The sequence below is a fragment of the Diabrotica undecimpunctata genome, chromosome 4 (genome assembly GCF_040954645.1).
Source record: "Diabrotica undecimpunctata isolate CICGRU chromosome 4, icDiaUnde3, whole genome shotgun sequence".
NCBI classification, from domain to species: Eukaryota; Metazoa; Arthropoda; class Insecta; order Coleoptera; family Chrysomelidae; genus Diabrotica; species Diabrotica undecimpunctata.
In genome coordinates, this window is record NC_092806.1 from 13,328,288 (window position 1) to 13,347,095 (window position 18,808).

Sequence of the window (18,808 nt, forward strand, 5' to 3'; positions counted from 1 at the left end):
GTGCTGAATGCGCTTGATGTCATCTGACCACCTTGTTGGAGGACGTCCTCGATTACGATAAGCATCGTGTCTAGGTCTCCATTCCAGAATTTTCTTTGTCCACCTTCCATCTTTTAATCTGGCAACATGCCCCGCCCAGTTCCATTTCAATGTTGTAATCCTTTGAACTGCGTCAGTAACACCAGTTTTTCTCCTCATTATTGTATTTGATACTCTGTCTCTGAGGGATATATTCAGCATTGACCTCTCCATCGCTCTCTGTGCCACTTGTATTTTATTGATTACTTTTCTGGTAAGGGTCAATGTTTTTGCTCCATACGTTAGAACTGGGAGTACACATTGATCAAAGACCTTCCTTTTCAAGCACTATATAATGAACCAAAAATAACGACGGTGATCAAAGCACAGGGATAAAGATATTTACGACGTATTGAAAGAATGAGAAAGGAAAGAATGTCGAAAATGGTACTATCACGAAACCCAATACGAAAAAGAAGAAAAGATAGATCAAGAAAGAGATGGAAGGACGGCGTATATGAAGACTTACAAAAAAGTAATATTCAGAATTGGAAAAAAAAAGCATTGAACAGAAATTAATTGAAGGAAGTGGCAAAGAAATGTACGGAAAGACTATAAGGAATTTTAAGTGTATTTTATATAAATAAATATAAATTTTAATGGTAATTGCAATAGAAAAATAAACTTTTCAGATCTAGGCCTTCAAGGCCTGTTGAGATTTATAAATAAATAAGTATCTTATGTAATTAGTAGTTCCAATTCTTTTTTTGATAATTAAAAAAATTATTAGTATTTTTTAAGTATTTGAATAGACAGGTAACCAATTGACAAAGAGCTATAAACATTTTAGAAAAAAGATAAATATTTAAAATCAATTTTTATCATAATTTTCTCATCCTCATTTAATTGGTTCAAATTTATTGAACTGTATCATTATTACAGGTAAATACGTGATACTAGGAAAGTTTTATACAATTGGTCCTTTTATTTGTTACCATTAAGGTCATTAGTTATAACGTGAGTGATAAAATTACAGTCGCTAATACCAAATACACAAAAATGTAGGTTGCAATCTGAGTTTATTTATTTTTTTTTTGCAGAATATTTTATTGTTATAAATTACTGTTGATGTTATTAATATATTAGATTGTAAACACCACTGGCATGGACGTAGGGATTAGGTATTTGTATATATTGATAAAAAATTTCTTTTATTATATTCCAAAGGTGTTTAAAGTTATTGCTTACAACTTTATTCTTACTACTTAAAATAAAAAGTTATTAATAAAATAACTAAACATTTCTGAACAAATTTTTTTTTAGACCTTTTAACGTTTTTTCTGGTCACTTTACAATAAAAAGACATCAGAGCAATATTATAGAGAGTTTTTAACGAATAATTTTCACTTCGAATGTATTTCATCATAAGTGGCTCGACAATCCGTTGTGGATCTTGGCCTGCTCACAAAGAAGTCGCCACTCCTGTAGATTCCTGGCAACTTCCTTCCATCTTCTGGCCCTTGGAATCTATAGGTCTTCTTCCACATCATCAATTCATCTTCTTCTCGTCGTCCTCTACTTCTTGTGCCTTCTTGTTCTGAAAATGTTAATCTCTTCGTGTATTCGTGATCTGACATCCTAGTAATGTGTCCAGCTCATCTAAATCTCTGCACTTTCACAATTCCTGGATCGGCGTATAATTGATACAGTTCAAAATTGTATCTTCGACACCTTAGCTCATTTTCATTTACGGCCCAAAAAATCTTTCTAACAATTTTTCTCTCAAAAATACCAAGAAGTCTTTGGTATTATGCTCTGTGTCTTTTGCACGTTTTATATTTTTATTTTTTAAATGTTTCTGGAGACCGTGAACAGTTCTGTTTGCTAATTGTTATGCGTCTTTTTCTTTCGTCGCTTGTCGTGTTTGTTGGCTTTACTAGCGATCCAAGATATGTGAATTCTTTGACTTGCTCAAAGATATGGTTGTTAATTCTCTGTTGGATATTTCGGGGGTGTTTAGAAACCAACATATATTTGGTTTTTTCCTCGTTTACCACAAGTCCTAATTCACTTGCCGCGTCCGCAAGCCTTGTAAAACACTGCACACTCTCATACTTCTGCCCACTATAACTATATTGTCAGCGAATGCGAGAATTTGCGTCGATCTATTAAAAATAGTTCCATTCATTCTAATATTTAATTGTCTGATTGCCTTTTTCAAGGCAATATTAAAGAGGAGACAAGCCAGCGCGTCCCCCTGTCTTAGACCATTATTAACACATGAGCTTACGTTTTGCATTGTTAGTTGGGTCAACTTAACTAACTTAGGTGGGATCCGTATGTCTATCATTGCATTATATAATGCAGTTCTTTTCACACTGTCATAGGCTGCTTTGAAGTCGACGAAGGGATGGTGTGTATCTATGTTATATTCTAGTGACTTTACTAGAATCTGCCTATGTTCTTAAATTTGATATGTAGTTGACTTTCCAGCAGTATCCAACAATATCCTCTGTAAAATGTCTTTCAAACAATACATTGCCAAAGATTTTATACGTAGATACTAACAGAGTAATGCCTTTATAGTTCTTACACTCCAGTTGATCACCCTTTTTATGCAACGGACATATTATTCCCTTTAGCCACTCTTCTGGTACCAATTCATTCTGCCATATAAGTACGATTAGTTTATGGATTGCTGCAAAAAGTTGATCACCAACTTTTTTATAGATTGCCGAACAGATTTCATCGATTCCTGGGGGTTTATTGTCTTTGAGTTTTAGAATGGCATTTGACACTTCTTCTTTTATTGGGTCTTGACTGTAGTTGACGTTGTGGATTTTGTTGATTGTCTATGTTATAACCTGCTTCAATATCGTTTATATTTAGATGTTCGCTGAAATGTTGTGCTCGAGGGCTATTATTTAAGGATTTGTAGTATTTCTTCGTTTCATTTTTATCGAATAAACTTTGTATCTCATTGAGAGTGTTCTGTTCTTATTCCCCCTTCTTACCTCGATGGATACGTTTTTCCTCTATTCTAAGACGTTTATACTCTTCTTTTTTGATATGCTGCGTTCTTTCTATTTGTGTTCTTTCATTTCGCACTCATGATCAAACCAATGATTTCTTTTTTCTGACTTGGTTTTGCCCAATATTTAAACTGATTTCTGTAACACAATATCTCGTATATTTACCCATAGTTGGTTAATGTCTTCTTCTTCTTCTAAGTATTTGGAAGAAGCATTTAAATACAAATGTATTTAATTTCATTAATTTCTCTGCGTTTTACAGCACTCCGAATTTGACCGGGTTCTTAAATAAGTACTCATAAGAATACGATAAAAACGAACCATTAGGCTTAGATGTTTACTGTAATTTATTATTTTGTTAACATTCCTATTGCATTATTAGTTTATTATCGACCTTTTTTCAGACCACCTATGAGGTAGAGTCTGGACGTGCGTTTTATAAATGGTATCCCCAATATTCCTAATTCACGGACAATTCCTAGGTGTTAATATTCAGCATAATTATATGTATATTTAGAAAGATGTTTTTCACTAGCTATTGTTTTTTCATTTTCTTTGATGGTCCAGGCCGCGGTTCAGGATCTAATTCAGTATCGAATGTGAATGTTTGCGAAAGAACGGAAGTTAAAATTGGCGTCATTATGGATAATTCATCTTCGAATTTTTCGATTAATTTTAATATTTCCATGATGTCACCGCAGAATGTTTCCCTTGCATGTGCAGAAAATTAATCTTAGAAGTTCAGGGGGTATCCAAATGTTTCCATGCTTTTTTAAGGCCCAGTCTTCAGGATTGCAGTGTTTCCTGGTGATAAACTCTAACACTGTGGAAAAGAGCTCCATCTTGTGTTGGCGGAAGCGATAATAAGTTTGGTCACTGCCTTGACTAATTATTTGTATCTCATGCTGGTAAAGAATCATTTCACCAAATAAAGAAACGAAAAAACGTTCGTAAACGACAGTGGGCAAAGATGGTTCGGCTTTCTCACTGAGAAATAATGCTGTTCCGCTGGCTAACTCAAGGTGTTTCTGTAAAATTTTAATAAACTTAAGTTTGCTGATCTTGTAAGCTACTAATGTTGTGTCGCGAGAAACAGCAAATTTTTTGCAATGACGTCGCCATATATAAAACTTAAAGGTCAGTATAATTAATGCCACTTAGACCCTTTTGAAGGTTTAAAAAAATTGGACACTTTAAACACACAACATTGGACTGCTCCCTTGCTAATGTCGTGAGCAAGACAAGAATGTCCATGTCCTCTGCTACGACAGTCACAGAATCATAGGCTTGGAATTCAGCAAACGCAGAACGGATGATGACGGCATCTACACTAGATTCAGCCTAGTCGACACTAAAAACCACTTCTGATAGATCAGTTTTGAGTAGGCCTATTAAGTTTGTTTTGTTCTTTTCATTACCAAGAAATTTATCTTGGAATAATATTGGTTCGGTCCTCCTATTAAACTAAAATTATACTAACTACAACTATTAACTGAAATTATACAAATTTGTGTGAAAATGATTGTTGCAAAACCTTCTATAATATTGTTATGACATCATTTTATTGTAAAATAACTAGAAAAAAAGTTAAGATCGAAAAGAAAATTTGTTCAAAAATTTTTAGTTATTTTTTGTTAATAAGTTTTTTATTTTCCATTTTATCATAAAAAGTAATTGGGATAAATTTGTAGACTATTTAATTTGCTACAAATAATGAATAATACAATGTTCTGTAGAGTTGCTAGTTCACTAGTTCACACAAAATTCTTTGAATCCCTTATTCCAAGATGACGAGTATTCAAGAACCTGGCTAGCTTCGGAGAGCTGTAAAATCCATAGAAATTAATGAAATTAAATAAATTTATAGTAAAATTATTCTATGAAAAACTCTCTATAATATTGCTCTGATGTTATTTTATTGTAAAATTACCAGAAAAAAAGTTATAAGGCCCAAAAGAAAATTTGTTTCAAAATTTTTAGTTATTTTTGTTAATAACTTTTTTATTTTCCATTTAACGATTACAAGTAATACAAATAAAGTTGCACACAATTTACTTTGCTACAAATAATCTCTCATAAAATTATTTGTAGGGTTACTAGTTTACTAGATAAGGCGCGAAAATCCTTTCCTTCCTTTTTCCAAGATGGCGGCCGGGAGGCAAGGGTGGCAACCCTACAAGCTTAAATTTATATAGTAGAGTCGCTATTATCCGAGTCTAGGTTATCCGAGCCGCTCGGTTAGGTTAGGTTAGGTTAGGTTAGACTTTTATAGTCGTACTTGTTGAATCACAATATCGAGTAATAAAAAAAGGGTCGATGGTCACAAGTTATATCGGCAGCTGTTATATGGGCAATCCATTGAAAATTGTAGATTATTGATCAGAAGAGAATTGTGTGTAAGGTATGCTTTAGGTCAAGCTGATGTCGAGACGGTATTCTCAGAAATTGGTCACCGCCTTATTTCCAGAATTTTCTGTGTCGTGTTTTGTCTACAAGTTCCTGTTCCTTTCTATGTTAATAAGTTTGAATTGAACTACCGATTTGTTTGCTGTCGTTCAGATCGTCAAATTATTTGTTTGCTGTCGTTCAGATCATCAAATTAAGTTACTGTACGGTAAAATTTTTCCTTTTATGTACGTACTTTTTTGTGTATTTATTCGAGTTTATTAGTTTCGGTTTCATAATTAATTTTTCATAAGTTGATTTTTGTGAGTGTAAGAGAGTAGTTGTATCTTTGGAAACAAAAGTGAATGCAATTAAGAGGTTGGACAAGGGTGAATCAATAAAGAAGCGTGCTTCAGATTTAGGTGTCGGAGAAGTAACTGTTGGAGATTGGAAGCGTAAGCGGAATGAAATCGAACAGTGGGTCAACCGAAGTGTGAGTGGTGGTAGTGGATTGGCCCGGAAGATTATGAAGAAAGGGGACCATGAACAAACTTCTGAGGCGTTATTCTTGTGGTTTTCACAAGTGAGAGGATTGGGCAGCCCGATAAGTGGTTCAATATTCCAAGCAAAAGCTATTGAATTCCAGAAGAACTATATGGATGGAGGAGAAATAGAAAACTTTTGTGCTAGTGAAGGATGGATTGACTTATGGAAGAAGAAATATGGCATCCAATAATTGAATATTTGCGGCGAAAAACTTTCTTCTGACTCAACTGAAATTAAAACATTTTATTTAAAATTACAATACATTATCCTTAAAGATGGATTAACTTCAGACCAAATATTTAACTGTGATGAGACAGGCCTTAACTTTAAAATGCTTCCATCGAAAACACTAGCTGCTAAAAATAAAGGAACTGCACCAGGTTACATAAAAGCAAAGAGAGAGTCACAATCATGATTTGCAACAATACTTCTGGTTCATTAATATTAAACCTCTTTTAATTGGAAAATCTAGAAATCCAAGGACATTCAAAAATGTCCAAATAAATTGCTTACCTACAATCTATAGCAACCAACGCAATGCATGGATGGACTGTAACACTTTTAAGGACTGGTTTTTTAACGACTTCGTGCCAGTCATTGATGCCTACCTAATAAACAAAAATCTGCCCTGGAAAGCTTTGTTGTTGTTAGACAACGCACGATCCCATCCAGATGCGAGTGAATTGATTAGTGGTGACATACGAGCTGTGTTCCGAGGCATTGAAGAAGATCACGGTTAAACATGTTTGCTATTGGATTGAATCTGCTTGGGACGACGTAAAATTGTCCACTATTCAGAAGTCGTGGAAAAAATTATTTAAGATAGACAACAAAACACAAGACGTTCAAAATGAAACTGATGACTGTGAATTTGATTCTATAGCCAATCTAGCCAATCAATTACCAATAGAACAAACAATCGGAAACCAAGACATCATCGATTGGATGAATCTAGATGAAGAAATGGAACTGAAAGATGATGCAATTGCCAATCTAGTTTTAAACGTCACCCATGAAGAAGAAGAAGATGCAGATGAGATAACTCAAAAGATTTCTCATTCCGATGCATTGAAGTCCCTTGAAGCAGCTCTCGCATACATCGAGCAACAAGAAGAATCGACACCATTAGACGTCCTCCATTTTCAACGTTGGAACGAAGTTGAAACAAAAATCAATCAAAGACTTTTTTAAACAGTAACATTTATAAGGTAAATTTTTTTATCTTTTATACTACTTTTATATTAGTTTTTAGTTATTAAAATAAACACATTAATCATTATTTACGTAGGTACACATTTTTCTACCATTATAACCAATCTCAGTGTTAACCGAGTTTGTTCGGTATCCGAGGTAGTCACGGTCCTTATTACCCTGGATAATCGCGAGTCTACTGTACTTATATTTGGACTCCCAACACAACAAAAAAATAAAATTGCCTCCTCGAAGACATGCACGCTAAGGCATAAAAAATGTATGTTTCAATAATTTCGTCAATAAAAAGTAAGTTTTTATCGGAAAACGTAACAATTCCATTAATTTTACTTACCGATTGCTGCCTATGTATGTTGGAAAATTAAAACTCCCGGCGCCCGGCTCAGCACTGTGTGCTGAGCCGGGCAAGATCAAATCTTCAACTTTGGAGAAATGCTAAAACAAACTTTGATGGGATTTTTATTGACGATCCTGAAGAAGAAAATGGTAAGAAACGACAGAAGAAATTAAACCTTTAATAAAAAATTTGCCGGGATGTGACGAAATTAACCAAGAAGCGATAGAAATACGTGAGTGGTTAGCAGCCGATGACTCAGAAAATGAATTCATCGATCAGGACATCATTGATATGGTTTTTTTGGTAAGAATTTTATACAGTAGGCCTAATTAGTTAGGGGCACGACCAGGTTCTTAATTTTTGTTGTCATTGCATAAAGTTTTGTCCTTCTCAGATTGCTTTACGTTTCGTCGAACAATCGAATGAGGCAAACTCATGACGTTCTGCAAATGAACGATGGATATATATATATATATATATATATATATATATATATATATATATATATATATATATATATATATAGCTGCAAAACATAGTTGTCAAACGAAAACGCAAAAGAAAATAGAAGATTTCTTTAAAGAAGCATGTTAAATTTGTTTATTTTCTTAATTTTATGACTTTATTCTGTATTTACTAATTAGAAAACATTACGAAATCACCTCAAAGTATTTTTTAATACCAATACTTTGACCAAGAATACTATAAAAGACAATGTTATTTTTAACCGAAATTCTTGTTATCGGAAACGACCTCCCCCCAATTATTTCGGTTAACGGAGGTTTTACTGTATATATATATACAAATATTTATACATCTCTAGTCTCCATTCATATTTTACAATAAAACTATCGTTGCAGAAATTATTTCACGGACAAGATGTTTAGTATTCGAAGAGATCTACGCCACTGTCTCATTTAATAAAATATTTTAAAATCCTTGCATTACTTTAGCCATAAACTGTTTTAAATTAAAACAAATATGAACAAAATCTATTTATTTTCGCTCCTTGTAAAATTTGTCGTAAAGTTCAAAGTTAATCCCTTAATACTTGCTAAAGAAATAAACACCTCTGTTTTTAGTGGGTACATTATCTAACATTAACAACTGCTTTAAAAAACCCCCACTGATAACACAGTATTTGAGTATTAACTTTAACCATGAGATCGACTTCTGTTATAAAGCATGTCATATTACCTCGGTACAAACGTCATTTGATTGTTTTCCTCGTTCTTTTCAGTATTTTAATGTTGACGCGTATCCACTTAAATCACAGTAAATCTGCAGCACTAAGGACGTTTGATCTAAAATGTGAAAATGTGGAGTTAAAACCAGATATAGAGTATCGCGGGAGTTACGTGGTGTTCAGAAACTTTGTGCGCGCCAAAAGGACGTTCGACTGCGATGAAACTATCACGTTAAGTGCTCCGGGGGATTACAGGTTCCTGGACAACGTTGAACCGCTTGTGGAAAGATGGAAAGGACCTATTAGTGTAGCGTTATATGCTCCTGGATACGACTTTTACACTACTCTGCAAAGTATCGCTTATTTGAGAAAATGCTCGAACACTAGCTCGTTAATTAGTGATTTTATTACCTTCCACATATTCTTTGACAATCAACATTTCCCACAACGGGTAAGATCATTATTATTTTATCAAATAATATGAACACAAATACTGGTTTTATTGTTGCATTGATATATTATATCATTATGATCTTTTCGTCTGTTCTTTTTACGTATTTTATTGTAAATTTGTTTTCATCCAATCATTCCAAATTTACTTTTCCTTTTTCTCTATAAGCAATCTTTTTTATTGGCGGATTGATACATCTATAAGAATATTCTGGCTCTACGGCCCAACTCGAGCCCTGTCTCCATCACCAAAGCTCTTAATTATCCTCCACGATCGAATGCCTAGGAGATTTATTACGTCCTCATCCACGTCACCCCCCATCGCTTTCTTGGTCTTCCAATAGGTCTCTTCCCCTGCATTTTTGCATTCAACAGTTTTTTTAAGCCTGTTTTCTTCCATCCTAAATTATATATATTAGCGCAAACAGGTCCTAGAGGCCCAAGGTTTCAAAGGTTTTTTTCCATTTCTTCCTATATTGTGCTAGATTTCTCCAGTCTTGTACTTCTAACAATCCAAAGTCATCATTTACTAATTACTTCCATTTTCGTCGTGGTCGTCCTCTTCTCCTTTTGGTGCCAGCTTCAGTATTTATTAATTATTTGGGGACTGTTCCTTCCTGCAGTCTAGCTACGTGTCCGAGCCATCTTAGACTTTCAACTTTCGCAATTTTTATTATAATATTATGTCATTATTTGTTCATCTTCTCCAGATACACCCATCTTCCATACCTCTATATAGTCTTCTGAGTATCTTTGGCTCCCATCTATCTAGCTTCAGTTCTATGGTTCTGCTTAAAATCCAAGTCTCGCAAGCATAAAGCACCGTTGGTCCGATAACCGTTGTATATATTCTTTTTTTTGCTCCTATGGATAGTTTCTTTGATCTCAGCATCTTATTTGGAGTTCCAGCACTTTTACTAACTTTAGACATTCTTTTTTTGATTTCTTGAGTCTCTTCATTTCTCTCTGTTTACATAACTCCCAAATAATCTAACTATCCAACTATCTCAAAGTTATATTCCTTGTCTGAGGCAGATACTTTAAAAAACTGTCCTAAATGTTCATTATTTCCCCTAATCTCCACACACTTTGTTTTTTCTTCATTTACTTCCAGCCCATACTCCTTGGCTGTTCTCTCGATTATTTCAAAAATGTCTCTTAATTATGTTGGTCTTCTTTTTAGGGCAAGCTGTGGTAGTAGATTGAGCCTTTAGTATGTATATTGCTTTCCTTAAAATTCTTTCCAGTATTAGACTAAAAAATACAGAAGACAGAGCATCTTGTTGTAGGCCTCTAGTGATGTTAAAGCTGTCGAAGACATGACCTTCCATCATAACTTTACCTTTGGTTTAATTCAGAAGGGATTTAGTTAATCGTATTATTTTATCCGAAATGTCAAAATATTTTAACGTATCAATCAATTTATGTTTGTTTATTGTGTCATATGCTTGTCGAAAATCAATGAACAATATGTTTAGTGACAGATTGAATTCTGGACTAGCCAGGATCTGTTTAATTGTAATAATTTGGTCTATTACTGATCTGTTTGCTTTAAAACTAGCTTGATATTAACTCAGGTTTCCTTCAATGTTGGCATTAATTCTATTTCTGATCGATATAGCTAGAACTTTATACGTTGTGTCTTGTAATGCTATATCCCTGTAGTTTTTACATTCCTTGACATTTCCTTTTTTGTATATTGGGCATAGCAGAGTTTCTCTCCACTATTTTGGTATTTGGTCCATACTTTACGTATCAACTCTGTGATTTATTCCTGTAGGCTTTGATCACTTTTCTTTAGGAACTTTGCTATGAGCCATTTTCACTGGCTGCTTTTTTATTTTTTTAAACTCTTTATTATGTCTATTATTTCTCCTTTTGTTGGGATTTCATCATTGTTATTCCGGTTTATTGTTCTTCTAGTGACTGCTCTATTTGAAGGTAATGTTCTTCATCGGTGTTTAATGCACTTTTAAAATATCTGGCTCATCTGCTCGGTTTTTATCTATTTATCCTACTAAATGTCCGTCCTCATCTTTTTAATATTTCAGTGGGGTTTTATACGGACTTCGTTTTTTTTTATTTCTTGGTAGAAGTTCCTGAGTTTGTTATTTACAAAATCTTCTTCAATATAATTTAATTTTTCTTCCAGGTACAACTTTTTCTTTGTTCTGCATATTTTCTTTGCCTTGCTTTGTTTTTAGCATATCGTTATCTATTGTTCAAATTATTCTTCCTTGTGGTATTGATTCTGTATTTATTCCACTGTTCAATCGCTCTCTTACAATCATTATCATACCAATCTTTTTGTCTTCTTTGAGATGGTTTTGGTAGTGCTAACTCAGTTGCTTGTTGAATCGTTTCTGTGAGAGTCATTCCCACCTACTGTCTATGTCTTGTACTACCCTTCCCACTGTTAATATCGATGTCCTCTTCAGTCACAGAAATTATGCTTCTCCGAGCAAATCCTTGTTTTTTTCGCCCCGTTGTGGAAGAAGAGATCTCTCAAATAATTAAGTCTCTTAATAATTCCAATTGTAGGGTCGTTCACGAAGTTAATAGCAAGATTAAAAAAAGTTACCAAATAGTTTTAGCTCCTTTCACTCATTTTATTAATTTAATTCTATCAACTGGAGTATTTCCAGAAGTACTAAAATACTCAAAAGTACTATCTATCTACAATAAAGGTGATTCCTCAAAAACTGACAATTACAGATCCATAAACATTGTTACAACTTTTGGAAAAGCGATTGAAAAAGTTATCAAACAACAATTTTATTCCTATTTTGTATTATGTAAGCGAGATGATTGAGCGGCTTGAATACGGCAATCGCATAGCAATTTCTCTTTGCGACTTGTCGAAGGCTTTTGATTGCGTTTCATATGACATTTTACTACACAAATTAAATTATTATGGAATCAGAGGCATCTCTCTTAAGCTCATAACTTCTTACCTATGTAGCACACACCAGGTGGTAGAGTCTAAAGGTCATCTCTCTGATTTTCAATCGGTAAAACATGGAGTCTTACAAGGTTCGGTCTTAGGATCTCTTTTGTTTATTATTTATGTCAAAGATTTGCCCAAATTCATATCTCCGTATAATTCGCAAATGATGCGACATACGTTATATCAGGAAAAAATAATGATGATTTAAAAATGTCTTACGAGGAAGTTTCTACTAAACACATGGTTTGCTGCAAACAAACTGCAACTTAACTCGAAATGAAACGAAAAACTTGGTTATATTTGCAAGTAACTTACATAATAATCAAGATAACAAAGAGACTGTTAAACTATTGGGAATAACCGTAGACAAACGACTGAACTGGCCGGATCATATCTCACAACTAAAGAAAAAGCTATTAACTTCATTATTTGTTATTCGTCAACTAGCAAGGGTTGTCAACTTTGAAACATTAAAAATGACATATTTTTCTTTATTTCATACACTCACACCTAAGCTATGGATTAATCATGCACTTCAAATTTTCAGATTGCAAAAGAAAACTATCAGGATTTTAGCAGGGGTTAGTTATCTAAAACATTGCCGACTTTTCTTTATCAAATTCAAAATTATGCCGCTATCTACTCTGTTGATATTTCAAGTTCTGACTGAGATTCACAGAAAACGGCCACATTTAATAAAGAAGTCTGATGTCCACGTTCACAATAGGTTAAACTGTCACTACTTACGAACACATCGCTGTAGATTGCGCATTTCAGATAAAAATTTCTTTAATTATACCTATTACAATATTTTACCAAAAAAATTAAACAGCCAAGCTGTAATCGTTTAGAAAAAGTTATATAATTACCCAGCTAATTGCATACCGTATATTTTTTATTTTAGAATGGATCGCCTTTGCTTGAGGCCTATAAGGACGTTTTTGATTGTTCCCAACGCCCACCATATGAAACAAAAAAAGATGAGGACATGTACAAGCAGAAAAACAACCTTTTCTATCCCATCAACGTTGCTAGAAATGTAGCAAAGCTAAACGTGCAGACTCATTTTGTTTTCCCGTCGGATATAGAGCTTTATCCCACAAGGAACTTTATTCCGAAATTTTTTGAATTAATTTCTAGAAGCCCGCAGTATTTTGCCAAAGACTCGAGGAATGTATTCGTATTTCCTGTTTTTGAGATACTAGCGGACCGTAAGGTAAGTGGCATGTTGTAATTATAATATATCATTTTAAAGTCGTCTACTTTAAAATGTATAATGTATGTCTGAATTGTCAATATTAATGAGTCAGATAAAATTAAATTATTAGACGAATTTTTCACCAAGTAACAAAAAAACAAAATTTGTTTAATTTACTAATATTTTGAGAAAGAGAAAGATGAGAAAGATTTCCGAAGTGGAAATTGAAACATCAATAAACTTACTTTAACCTTTGTTTCCAACCTCATGTTTCCAACCCCGTCTATCTTGCGCCGCTCTCATCCAGTTTTTATTGAGTCTTCTTAAATCGTCAGTCCATCTTATAGGTGGTCGACCGACGCTTCTCTTGTCTTCCCTTGGCCTCCATTCCAATTGTCTCTTTGTCCATGGCCCATCTGTCATTCTGGATATGTGTCCTGCCCATCTCTATTTTAGTCTGGCTATCTTCTCGATGATTTACAGTGGTCGGGTTTTTGGCATTTAAACACCGTGCTTGCCTAGCATGTTGGTGAGTATTCATATTTATTCCCACGAGTAGCTGGGGAACGTTGGTCGATTCCTGTAGAGTCCCGCGTACAGGAACAAGGAACAACTTTAACCTTTAATTGTGGCTTATTCCCATTCAAATAGTAATTACTTTAAAATGCCACAAGAAAATACCTTCAGAACAATATAAAGTATTGTTATCTTTCATACTAAAAATTTGTATATATTTGGATACATATTATATATTCCAGGTTCCAGAAACAAAGACGCAACTTCAAATAATGTTAAAAAATAAATCAGCTTTTGGTTTTCACGCTAAAGTCTGCGCCAGATGCCACAATCCACCAAAGATGAAATTGTGGATTGAAAGTAACGAAACCGAAGGCGTTGATATTTTTACTTCGACCAAAAGGCAAGGTTTTCAGAAGATTTGGGAGCCGTTTTTCGTTTGTACACAGAAGGAACCTTTATGGGACGAGAGATTGAATTGGGAAGGTCAAGGCAATAAAATGTGTCAAGTAAGTACCACAATATTAAAGACTATTATGTTTGCTATTTGCTTGATTCTGCGAGGGCAGCTGGTAAGGAAACCAAATTATTTCACGTAGATATAAGTGCACTCACTAACTGCAGTACGAGAATAATTTAGGAAGTCAGAGGCCAATGAGTCTGTCTCAATATATGAGTTTCGAGAAAATCGACATGAAAGTTAGTTTGTTTTTTGTAAATTCTATACTCATTTCTTTATAAAACTGGTAATATTATGTTTTTTTTTTCGTATATTTTTACACACTATTCAACTGATTTAAAAGTTATAGTAATATCAGTCTGTTGTGTGGCAAATTAACTTCACTCACCAAAGACTATAGTATGTTTTTTCAACAATTTCTACATACAAAAAGTATCGTTATGATATTTTATGATATTTTATATATAGTTATAAAATATCGTAAAATGACGTTTAACAAACAGATCAAATGAACTAAAACTGTAGAGGTGAAGTCGTATAAAACATTTTTAATTTACAATTAAAAAAAATAAGGGTCATTCATCGAGATAAAAAATACCCTATCACCTAAGTTGGATCAACAAATACACCTTCACAAAATTGTATTGCAATCAGTTCAGTAGTTTTTGAATATTAGCTTGGAAAAACATTGTGACATCATCACCACCAAGTTAAAGGAAACCATCACTGGACAGTTTTCCTAAATGTTTTGTTACAGTCATTAACATTTGCCTATTGTAAAATTTTACAGATTGCTTATTATGGGATGTTTATTAAAAAAAGCTTTCTAACTTCCATCGTTTCGAATTCGGTTTTAATGGACATCATTAGGACAACTGTTGGGGTTATTTTTCTTAACGAATTTACAGATAGCCCAACTTTAAACATGTTATTATCTTACATCATAAACGATATGTACCAATTGTATGCTAAACCTCCTTGATAACAAAAGCAGTGAAAAAAACTTAGACCAGAATCGCTCGGATATCTAGAAAAAATGCAAGGTAATAGACAATTGAAGAATATTGGTTGAAGAAGACCTAAGAGCAAAAAAAGAGAGGAATACCAAGAAAAAAATGGAGAGATGTAGTGATGTTGAAGAGATGGGAATCAGAGATTGGAAGCTGACACCTAAGAACAGAAAACGATGGAAATTATCCATCCAGAAATGGGTCTTAAAAATTTGTTAATGCTATACATATATATATATATATATATATATATATATATATATATATATATATATATATATATATATATATATATATATATATATATATATATATATATATATATATATATATATATATATATATATATATATATATATATATATATATATATATATATATATATATATATATATATATATATATATATATATATATATATATATATATATATATATATATATATATGTATATATATATATATATATATATATATATATATATATATATATATATATATATATATATATATATACATATATATATATATATATATATATATATATATATATATATATATATATATATATATATATATATATATATATATATATATATATATATATATATATATATATATATATATAACTTCCATTCCTAGATGTGTTAGTTATTAAGAAAGAAGATGGAAGCATAGGACATACAGTATACCGAAAACCAACCCATACTGACAGGTACTTACACGCAGACTCACACCATCATCCTGCACAATTAAATTCGGTAATAAAAACCTTAATAACAAGATCTGAGAAACTGGCAGATGAGGACCATAAGAATGAAGAAATGCACAAAGTCAAAACAAGTCTAAGAAAAAATGGTTTCTCCATGTTCATGATTGAAAAAGCACATAAATCCCGAAACAACAGCAAAGATCCAGAAAAAGAAGAAAAACCAGTCGGTAAAACTATCCTGCCCTATATAAAGGGTACGACAGACAAAATCAGCAGAGTTCTAAGAAAAAACAAAATAGAAACTATTTTTAACACCGACAGAAAAATAGCAACCATATTACCATCAGCAAAAACAAAAGTTGCATTAGAAAATCAAGGCGTATACAGGATCCCGTGTGAAGACTGCGATAAATCGTACATCGGACAAACAAATCGAAGGATACAGGTTAGACGCGAAGAACATCGAAACGCCATCGAAAGAAAAGAAAAAACTTCATCCCTAGCACAACATGTCATAAACACAGGACATAAAATAGACTTAAATGGAACAACAATGCTAGCCAACATCGAAAATAAGGCCAAACGTGTAATCAGAGAAGCCATAGAGATCGAAAAACATCCGAAAAATTTAAACACCAGAGATGATGCCCAAAGACTCCCAAATACGTGGAAAACAATTCTGCAGAAAAACGTAAAAATTAAAATAGCGAAGAAGACCACGCCCACTCTGCGCACAGGACCAATGACAAGAAGCGCAACAAGATATTTAAACTCAGCGTGCAGCGACCGAGAAATCAGTTCGCCTGTAACATCAAGACGAAGCAGAATCTGACTTGACAATGGCAAGTGTGACCTTGCCGAAACGTCGTCAAAACAATGGTTTTTCTAAAAACCAAAAATATTTAACGCGGAGTCAAACCCGGAAAACAACTGAAACCACATATAGCTCCCGCGGAAATTTCAAATTCAATATATATATATATATATATATATATATATATATATATATATATATATATATATATATATATATATATCATCATCATCAGACTGCATTATGCCTTTAAAAGTATCTGATTCATCTTCAGTTCTTCCTTGGTGATGTATTGGCGGGATGAACGATAAAAGCTGCTGTAAATATTTATATTTCGCTCATTTTATTTTTGGCGGTTGTTTATACAGCGCGGGTAAAACTAATTTAACTGGTCAGTCAGACAGCTTCTTCTTCAGATCTAAAATTTCAAAAGGAAAGGATGTACTGTAACCTTTTATAACAAAGTTTAAAGGGTTCATCTTTTCAAATCGAAATCAGGCTTTTTGCTAATTCCTTTTAGAAGATTATAATATATATATATATATATATATATATATATATATATATATATATATATATATATATATATATATATATATATATATATAAGTAAAATAAAATATGTAATTAACAAAATTGACTACATTATTTTTTTTTCAGGCTTTCTATTTGTGTATGTTAGATTACGATTTCCAAGTATTCGACAACGCATTTCTGATCCACAAACCCGGAGTAAAAAAGAAGAAAATTCAAAATATTAAATACCAAGACCAACAAGCAGTAAACAATAATATCCTAAAACACATACAAAAAGAACTGACGTCCATGTATGGTATAACAACAAGTACTCGTAACTGTATTGTTCATAGTATTGGGGTTCAAACTGTGGGTGAAATGTAGAGACGACTTTCCCTAAAAACCAAACGATGAACTGAAAATAAGAACTGAAAATAAACTAACAACGAAATAACTATTTTATAACCCTATGATTCTTAGTCCTTAAAGTTTTATTGTATCAAAGTCCAAATTTTAAAATAAACTGAGTTGTGCTTTAGTTACTCTTCATTGTTGATATATTTGACAAAAATTTTCTTGTATTTGTATAGTTCTGCCTTAATAGGTATTGTTTGGATTTTCCAATTGCAGATGTTTATCTTTTTTATGCACCGTTTTCGTTTGTTTGAATTGCTTTTCCTTAATATATTGTTTTGGGTTTTCAAAAAAGCTCAATTTCAAAATATATTGTGCATTTTATTCAGTTCTGAATAATTTTCGGGCTTTTTTCCATTCCTCGGATACTGCCGGAAACAAAAAATATTATTTATTCAAAAAGTCATGTAAATTATTATATTAAATTTATGCTAGAATATTTTTATAAATAAAATGATATTTTATATAATCTGTAGTATTATTATTCTTCTAAAGCATAGAGATTCCCAAAGTGGTCTACATAGACCTCCAAGGGTCGATTTCGATTAGCAAGGAGTCCATAAGAACGAGAAAAAATTGGAAATCATATTGCGATATTCTGTTGACCGCGATACATACATCGAATTGCTTCAATGACAGTGAGCCAGGCGTTTGCTTCTTGCCTACATTTTGCGCAAATCTCTGTAGTACAGTAGTTGCTTGTGATTACTTGGGTTATTCAATCAACGCTTGTACTGTTTTTAATTTCGATGATCCGAAATTTTACTTCGGGATGTACTATATTCCGTTACACTATCATAAAAACTCATCCTACGATTAAGCACAATGAGTAACACCTATCTATATATAGTATTTTTTATATAAAAATGCGTGCACGTCACAATTTATATAAAGTGACGTCACTTATATTTAAAATTTCCAGAACGTCAACCTTAGAGTTCAAATTTTCCTAACACACCTAATAATACGAAACCCATACGGAACTGCTCGATCTTTCATAGGCGTCAACATGGTGTAATAATCAGAAAAATGTAATCATCTTTATATTGGGAATTTT

General features: G+C 32.8%; 1 protein-coding gene across 1 annotated transcript; it reads left to right on the forward strand.

Moving 5' to 3' along the window:
* The first annotated feature begins 8,505 nt into the window (after positions 1 to 8,505).
* LOC140439190 (beta-1,4-glucuronyltransferase 1-like) lies at positions 8,506 to 17,757 on the forward strand. Its single transcript, XM_072528936.1, has 4 exons — positions 8,506 to 9,167; positions 13,018 to 13,329; positions 14,070 to 14,336; positions 17,482 to 17,757. Exons 1-4 carry the CDS (start codon positions 8,691 to 8,693, stop codon positions 17,719 to 17,721), a joined length of 1,296 nt encoding a protein of 431 aa, XP_072385037.1. The 5' UTR covers positions 8,506 to 8,690; the 3' UTR covers positions 17,722 to 17,757.
* Positions 17,758 to 18,808: the final 1,051 nt, after the last annotated feature.

Bases quoted from the DNA above. Each gene is read 5' to 3' on its own strand.
- LOC140439190 (XM_072528936.1), top strand. From the start codon at position 8,691: ATGAGATCGACTTCTGTTATAAAGCATGTCATATTACCTCGGTACAAA. The intron at 13,330-14,069 runs GTAAGTGGCATG...TATATATTCCAG, and splicing joins AGATACTAGCGGACCGTAAG to GTTCCAGAAACAAAGACGCA. The intron at 14,337-17,481 runs GTAAGTACCACA...TTTTTTTTTCAG, and splicing joins AAGGCAATAAAATGTGTCAA to GCTTTCTATTTGTGTATGTT.